This window comes from Lissotriton helveticus, chromosome 7, assembly GCF_964261635.1.
Source record: "Lissotriton helveticus chromosome 7, aLisHel1.1, whole genome shotgun sequence".
Lineage (NCBI taxonomy): Eukaryota > Metazoa > Chordata > Amphibia > Caudata > Salamandridae > Lissotriton > Lissotriton helveticus.
The window spans coordinates 1,317,948,377-1,317,956,491 of record NC_136068.1 but is presented as its reverse complement, the minus strand read 5'-3'; the positions used below and the strand labels follow the sequence as shown (position 1 = coordinate 1,317,956,491).

General features: G+C 53.7%; 1 protein-coding gene across 1 annotated transcript; it reads right to left on the bottom strand.

Moving 5' to 3' along the window:
* Positions 1-229: 229 nt before the first annotated feature.
* On the bottom strand, positions 230-7,549 carry LOC144767384 (transcription factor BTF3 homolog 4-like). The gene is made up of 2 exons (XM_078650839.1): positions 7,408-7,549; positions 230-840 (listed from the first exon to the last, which is right to left on the bottom strand). Exons 1-2 carry the CDS (start codon positions 7,480-7,482, stop codon positions 439-441), a joined length of 477 nt encoding a protein of 158 aa, XP_078506965.1. The 5' UTR covers positions 7,483-7,549; the 3' UTR covers positions 230-438.
* Positions 7,550-8,115: the final 566 nt, after the last annotated feature.

Sequence of the window (8,115 nt, the reverse complement as noted above, 5' to 3'; positions counted from 1 at the left end):
TGGAACTTTTTTTTGTCTTAACATTGAGTTTATAATCGTTTTTACAAGCCTGTAACAACGTAAAACACAATTTATCTCTGTTAAGGCCACTGCATTCAGAAAGGTACAATATGTTGGGAGGTAAGTAAAGTTAAGATCCGTTAATGTATGCAAGGGATAAAGTTCAATGCAACCCAATTTATATCCAAACAGCTCTCCACTGAAGACAAAACTCAAGCAACCAGCATTTCTCAATTTGACCAAAAAAATGGATCCTGGGAGTAAGTGCAAAATGCAAAATTAATCGACAGAAAAAATGCTGACCAAACAGCATCTTTAAAAATACAAAATATTTATATTACTGAACTATTAACACGTGGTGTTTATGTTTGAAAAACTTTGAAACCACACAGATGCTTATAAAAATCAAGTCCATGGCTTCCAAGTAAGATTACTAATTTAGTTTGCTTCATTCTTTGATGCTTCATCGAAGTTTTCTACGAGATCTGGAACATCGTCATCCTCTTCATCAATGTCTTCAGGTTTTGGTGTTTTACTATCCGACACTTGTCTTGACAACGTTTCCGCTAACTTCCTAAGACTCGATAAACTGTCTGCGCTGAGTTGATTTAAAATGCCAGGAAGCATTTCTGTGATTTGTTTAGGCTCTGCGTGCCCAGTAATTGCGAAGGTGTTAGCCGAAAGAGAAGCCTGGACCTTTGGGTTGTTGAAATGAATAACTGTTCCATAATTTTTTATCATGTTTACCTCTTCAATTCCAGCTATATTATTTACTGCTAGCTTTTTTAGAGAACTCTGTAGTTTTTTGTCATCAGCTGTTGCTGTTCGGTGTACGACTTTGGGGCCTAGCGGGGGAGGGAGGGGGAGGCAAACAGCACCGAACAGAGACTCAAAAATAGGTGTGATAAAGGCCGCTTTATTGGAAGCAGGTGCACCTTATGCAATGAAAACCCTTGGCCTGCACCATACAAAACTAGACCTCACTAAATATGTAATTTCCTAACAAACGCCCCACCCCCTCCCCTAAACTGGTTCCCCCAATCCACAAACAGGAAACAATTAGCAAAAACGTCAATTTGCCTCTCCACCTGGCTAAATACTTTATTGTGCTTTACCTACCCCCCCCCCGATAATCCAAAAACAGTTCTCCTACACTTCCCCCATACATTAGGAAGAACCGCCCCCAAAGGCAGAAAATCACACCAACACCTGCTCCAGCAACACGACAAACCCCAAAACCATCGAACAAACCCCGATGCACCGGCCCCCAAGAAAACTCCTTCCAAAAAACACCACAGCACACCACAGAAAACCCTACTACACCCTGAAAAAGGCAATCACCCCACCCTCTCCCCCCCAGGCCTCAAAACTTGAACCCCCCCTATCAACTGAAAGAAAACCCAGGGAGGGAGGGAGGGAAAATAATTACATCCGCCACCCCCCGCCCGGCTGCTGTGTCAATAGCCACCGAAATAGTGGCCTATGACACAAAATGGCCGGTTTTAAAGGAAACCAGCCCAAATGCAGCCCAAAATTAGCCCAGCCCAAGGCTACCAACTAGCCCAAAACCAGCCTACATACGGTGCTGGACTCTACCCACCCCCTTCCCCCGGGGGGGGAGGCAAAGAGCACCGACAAGAGACTCAAAAATAGGTGTGATAAAGGCCGCTTTATTGGAAGCAGGTACACCTTACACAATGAAAACCCTTGGCCTGCGTCTACAAAACTAGCCCTCACTATATATGTAATTTCCTGACAAACCCCCCACCCCCTCCCCTAAACTGGTTACCCAATCCACAAACAGGAAACAATTAGCAAAAACGTCAATTTGCCTCTTCACCTGGCTAAATACTTTATTGTGCTTGACCTACCCCCGATAATCCAAAACCAGATCTCCTACACTTCCCACATACATTAGGAAGAACCACCACTCGAAAGACGTGCTAACGGCTTTCGACTCCCCCCTAGGACTCCTGCACTTTCGGGTATCTACGCACACCAATGGCCTGATTCAGAGCCTCCTTCAAGTGTACCACAAACAGCTCCATTCCGTACTGACAGGTGTACCCCATCCTCCCTGAAAAGATCCACTGCCCCGTACCTAAGCTCCAGGTGCTCCATCCTTTCAAAACCTTTTTTCTCCCCAAAAAACCTTAATTTCCTTGTAAATTTCCTCCGGGTCCTATCTATGGCCGCTGGCCTCTCAGCCCACCTCTAAACCCGCCTGGGAACGAAACTCTGACAAAATGACATGACACCCCACCTACCTGCGCCGCCATATCTCTAACAGGTCCCTCTTCACTTGTTTAACCAACGCTAAACCTTTGCACAGTACCCAGGCCACGTCTGGCACACTCTCCCCTTTACCACTTCACACAAAGCCGGCAATAACGCATGCCAGCGCATGCCCCCTTTCATTGCCACTGACAATGAAACAACCTGTTGTCCAATTCCAACTTCTGATTCCGGTGCTTGACCCAGTCCCCCTTTCTGCTCGCTTTATAAATGAGTGTCCACCAATATAAATCTCCAGCGCCGCAGCAGTTGGCCCCGCCCCTGCACCTGCACCTGAAAAGACACACATGTGAGAGGCGAGAAATGTCCTTAATTTCATTGTTTCACCGCCCACCCCCCGCAGCCTGACAGACGCCTGCTAACAGTCTGACCTTCAGCGTCCGAGGCCTTCCCCAACCCTGACGCGCAGCCTCCGTTGCCGCCCCACTCCGAAGGAATGCCTCCGTAACGCCTTCGGGTCCTCACCCATACACCATAGGGTGTGCCACAGAACCCCCCAACACCTGTGCCGCACTCACTCTGTCACCTCCTCCTCGACCAAACCCCCGCCCAGCCTTCCAACATCCACGTCCCCCTTTCCTCCGCCGACGGCGAGTCATCACCCCCGAAAGCCCCCGTCCATCAAATTCAACCTGAACCACACCACCTGCTCCTGCTGAAGCCACCGATCCCCTGCCTTACTGCTCCTGACCGCCGCAACTCCTACCATGTCCGCACATAGGCACACCATGGACATGCCCCAAGAACGCCTGTCCCAAGCAAATCCCCCTTAATCCCCGGCGACAACCGTAGTTGATGATGTGGCAGCGTCAAAAAACCGGACAGCGTCAGACCCAAACGACGACTTTGTTGTCCTCTTGTCCTCCGGCAGGCGTGCTTCCATGGCCACGGAGTTGAGCTCTATACCAAGGAATGACAGCACCGTACTGGAACCGTGCATCTTCTCTGCTGCCAGGGGCACCCCCAGGTAAACCACAAGGCCCGTAAAACCGTCCAGCTCCGCTGGCAGTCTGTCGAACCCGGCCGTCCCACCAGAAAGAAGTCATCTAGATAGTGCGTCACCGTCTAGAGCCTGTCCGCCAGGAAAAAGCCCACTGCAAAAAAGAACTGAATGGCTCAAACAGCGCACGCAAGATCGAACATCCCATGGGCAATGCTTCCCCGTCAAACCGGATCCCCACCAACCGGTGATGACCCGGAAGCAGCCAGAATGCTAACTTAACATCGCACTTCGACATGAAAGCGCCTTCACCCACCGCCGCCGCGATCCGCCGCGCCACGTCCACATCCGCATACGACACCCCCGAGAGCCCCGCCGCAACAAAGTCATCGACCGATGTACCCCCCGACCCCGACCGCTGCTGGGTCAACCGAGACTGACCGGGCTCCTTCTTGAGCACCACCCCGATAGGGGAAACAATCAAACCCGGCAGCGACGACTCCAAAAAAGGGGGGGCCCATCCGGGCCCCGCTCACCTCCTTAAACAACTGCCCCGCACCATCCCTGTGTTCGCATTGACGGCTTCAAATTCTCCACCCACCCGGCGATCCGCGGACCCTTGACCCAAGCCAAAACACCCTCACGAAATCCCTGTCGCAACATGACCGCATCCTCTGCCGCGGATAAGCCACCCAGAGGGGCTCGAGACGGTCCACCCTAACCGGCGACGAGCCTATGTCCAGAACTCTTGACCCCATTTCCCACCTCCCCGCACCCCACCTGGCACCCCTTCACATACCGCGCCATTCCCAGGTGCACCCCAGGATCCCCGGTATCCGCACCAACCGACAGCCGAGGTTTACCTAAACCACTCCCCGTTCCGCCACCATCCTTACCTGGCATCAAGGCTGGCATCGTCACTGGATCCCGCAGCCTAAGCAGTGGAGCTGGGGGGGCCGTCACTCCCGGCGCTCCTTGCCGTGGGCATACCTGAAACACACTACCAACACTGTTACTCTGCTCCCCCCACCCCCTTCCTGTATCTCCCCCTCCTCCTCATAATCCTCCACATAGTCCAATTGCACCACGTCCTCCTGCCCAGCACTGGGCCCATCCTTTCACTCGTCCCCTCGTCCCCCCCTTAGGGGCTCCGTCCTACTCAACCCCACCTCCTGCAGACAAACCCACAACAAGTCCCCCCGATCCAAGCTCTCTCTCCTCTCATCTTCTCCTCCACTCCTCCTCACTTTCTCCTCCCCCGGTTCAATCATGGATGGACCAGATGAATCTACAGAACAATAAACCCATCATTGTCGGCAGCACAAAATCCCTTGAAGTCATACTCGACACAAAACGCAATCTACCCTCCCAATTAATTCAATTGCAAAGCCTGCTCGATACCAACTGCGCCTTCTTAGGGGGATTCGTTGCTTCTTCCCGGAGCATGACCTTAACAACCCTGGTCTCATCGCTGATCCTCTCCAGACTGGACTACTGCAATTCTCTTCTTACTGGCCTCCCCAAATCCCACCTGTCCCCCCTTAAGTCTGTTCCTGATTCAGCAGCTCGCTTCATTTATGGGGCCCAAAGATGTGACCACAGCACACCCATGTTATCCACCCTCTGCTGGCTTCCCATCAGTGGGAGATCTAACTACAAGACTGCCCGCATCACCCACAAAGCCTCGCACTCCTCCTCCCCTCGCTATTTGGCGAATAAACTGAAACTCTCTGGAGGCTCTAGCCCATCACGAAATGCGGAAAATCTACAGCTTGAACCTCCCACTTTCAAGAAGGAAAGATCGATGGCCCGATCCTTTTCAGGCAACGCAGTGAGAATCTGGAACTCACTTCCACCTCAGCTCCGGACCACCAACTCCTCCCAGGCCTTCAAAACTGACCTCAAAGTTCTCCTCCTTCAAGACCCTTCCAAAGTTAATTCATGCCTTCACTATTACCTGCAGGAAGAACCTTTAGTATAGAACATTTTTATTCTCCCTGACTATGGAAGTGCCATCTCAGTGTGTACATGTGGTCTGTGAGGCTGCCATTATTGCAGTAATACCCTTTTACCTGTGTTTGGTACTCTTAGTAACATGCACACATCACTGTTCCCTTGTAACACACTGTTTGCTACCTCTTACATTTTGTTTGCTTTCGATACCTTCACAAGTGCCACCATTGCCCATGTAACGCTTGCTCTTGTGCTCGAGTGTCCTCCATTTATTGCAGTATTATACCTCTACTTGCATTTTGCCCGCATTTGTAACCTGCACACATGTCACTTTTTCTCCTGTAACGCACCGTTTGGTACCTCTTGTATTTTGTATGCACACGATTGTCACTTTTGCCTCATGTAATGTAACTTTGCTTTTGCAATTCTTCACTTGTAATGCTCCTGTATCAGGTCTGTTCCTATTGTGAAGCGCTCTGACACCTTCTGGTAAAGTCCGCGCTATATAAAAACGCATAAATAAATAAATAGTACTCCGCATCTGATCAACAGCCTCTTGTCTCCATCCCCAACCCCCAGCGGCCGTCCCGACCCTTTGGGGTGGGAGTGGTGGGGGTGCACCGCCCTGCTTCCCCTCGCGCTTCCAAGAATGGTCGCTCGTGGGAGCGCGACCGCCCGTACCAGGCAGAGCCGGCCCATCCCCTCGCTCGAGTGGAGCCGCATGCTGCTCTCCCGAGCACCTATCCCAGCGTCCCTGCCAAGAACAAGAGGTGGGGTCCAGCATGCGGGGGAAGAAACACCCCCCCAGCCCCTGAAAGCCCCCACGCCCGCCCCACCTGCCAAATGCCCCCAAACGCCCGTACCAGGCAGAGCCGGCCCATCCCCTTGGTCGAGTGGAGCCGCATGCTGCTCTCCCGAGCACCTATCCCAGTGTCCCTGCCAAGAACAAGAGGTGGGGTCCAGCATGCCGGGGAAGAAACACCCCCCCACCCCCTGAAAGCCCCCACGCCCGCCCCCACCTGCCAAATGCCCCCCCTCCGCGCCCGTCGTGCCTCCAACTCCCCCGCACTTGCCCAGCCCCCGCTACCCACTGCACACCCCCCACTCGAAGGCCTCCCCCGAAACGGGCCTCCCGCCCCCCACATGCCCCGCACACCTCTCCCCAACCTGTACCCCCGTCAAACACTCGCCGCAAAACAGCTCCCCCCCCAGCCCCACCCTCCCCCCCAGGCTCTCAACCTCTGACCCCCCCGGAACCCCCCAGCCCGCCCCATCATCCCCTGGCCAGAGACGGAGACCTGCTAGACCCCACCATGCTCACCTCCCCCTCGGGGACACCACCCCCCCACTCCACTCCCCCCAGCCGTCCTCCCATTCCCGCTAAGCTTCATCTATAATTATGGGAGTCCCCCCCTTTCCCCCAAGCTGAGCCACCCCTCCCCATACCCTCTGCATCCCTCCCAGGCATAAACACATGCAACCTCCAACCCCTGCCCCCGCTTCCGTGAGCCCCCCAACGTGGCCCCCCCCCGGCCCCCTCCCGCTCAAGTAAATGCAGAGGAGGCTCAGCCACCGCCACCCATGATGAGATCGCCCCTTCCCTCTTGCCCCACACCCTGGCAGCGGCGAAACTGCGCCGCCCTCTAACCCAGGCACTGTGGTGCCCCCCCACCTCCTACCTTGGGCGTGCACGCGGCAGCACCACCGCCAAGCCGGCTGCCCGCGGCATTGCCATCGGCGTGCCGCGGCGGCTTCACCGCACCGGCGGGCCGCACCAGTCCCTGCGGCCCGCCTCCTCAATGACCCGCGGTTCGTCGATGCACGCCATCGACCTCCGCTCCTCACTCCACCGACAACCACGACCCCCAGCACCAAAACAGGCCCCCCCGTGGACAACTAAAAAGACGACCTTGCCCAACGCGATGCGACAACAATTACCCAACATAACAAACAGCGGCCAAAATAATTACATCCGCCACACCCCCGTCCGGCTGCTGTGTCACAAGCCACCGAAATGGTGGCCTATGACACAAAATGGCCAGTTTTAAAGGAAACTAGCCCAAATTCATCCCAAAATTAGCCCACCCCAGCCCAAGGCTACCAACTAGCCCAAAACCAGCCTACATACGGTGCTGGACTCTACCCCCCCCTCCCCCGGCCCCAAAACCTCCTGGGGTGGCAGGCCGCCCGCTGGTTGGCCGCCCCCCCAAAGCCCTATTCTTCTTTTTGCGAGCTGTACCCTTGCCCCCTATCCGAACCTGAGCCTGAAGCTGGGCTAGCTTTTCTTGATTCATTATTAAATCTGTGAACGAAGACCTCCGCAGCGACACGCAGTAAGTAAGATGGCAATACGGGAGGAGAAGCCTGGGAGAGACGGTGACGTAAAACGCGCGTGACTTGCACGTTCTGGAGAGCTTGCACTTCAACCGGCGGCCGTGCTGCACTGGCCCATTGCGGCGGCCTTTATAATTTATTTGGGTACACTGACTGTGAGTGTCCTCAAATGAATTATAAAGGACGCCGCAATGGCCCAGTGCAGCACGGCCGCCCGCTCAAAATTGTGCCGCCTTAGGCGGACCCCCCCGCCCCCTAGCTACGCCACTGGGTATGGGAGTGGTTGAGACACTCCGAAGACGACAAATACTTCAACAGACTTTAGCAATGTTTAAAACATACAATAGAAATATTTACAATTCTAATTATTCACAACAAAATCCTTGTAACTGATTTAGCTGATTCAGCTAATAAGCATTGGGAATGGCAATAAATCTGGCTTATTTAGGGGGCATTGATGGTTATTCTGTTACATGGCTGCAGTAAGAGTAAGCTCACAGAGAGGCATCACAATACTGGGGAAGTACAGGATTTTAGGTTTAATTTTTTTGAGCCACGGCCTTCCTTACACTGGCCATGCCTCTTGTAAACGT

What these genes read in the sequence shown, in the direction of transcription:
- LOC144767384 (XM_078650839.1), bottom strand. Translation starts at nt 7,482, where the DNA reads ATGAATCAAGAAAAGCTAGCCCAGCTTCAGGCTCAGGTTCGGATAGGG. An exon ending in GTACAGCTCGCAAAAAGAAG is followed by an intron (nt 841 to 7,407) that starts AATAGGGCTTTG and finishes CCGCTAGGCCCC; the next exon opens with AAAGTCGTACACCGAACAGC.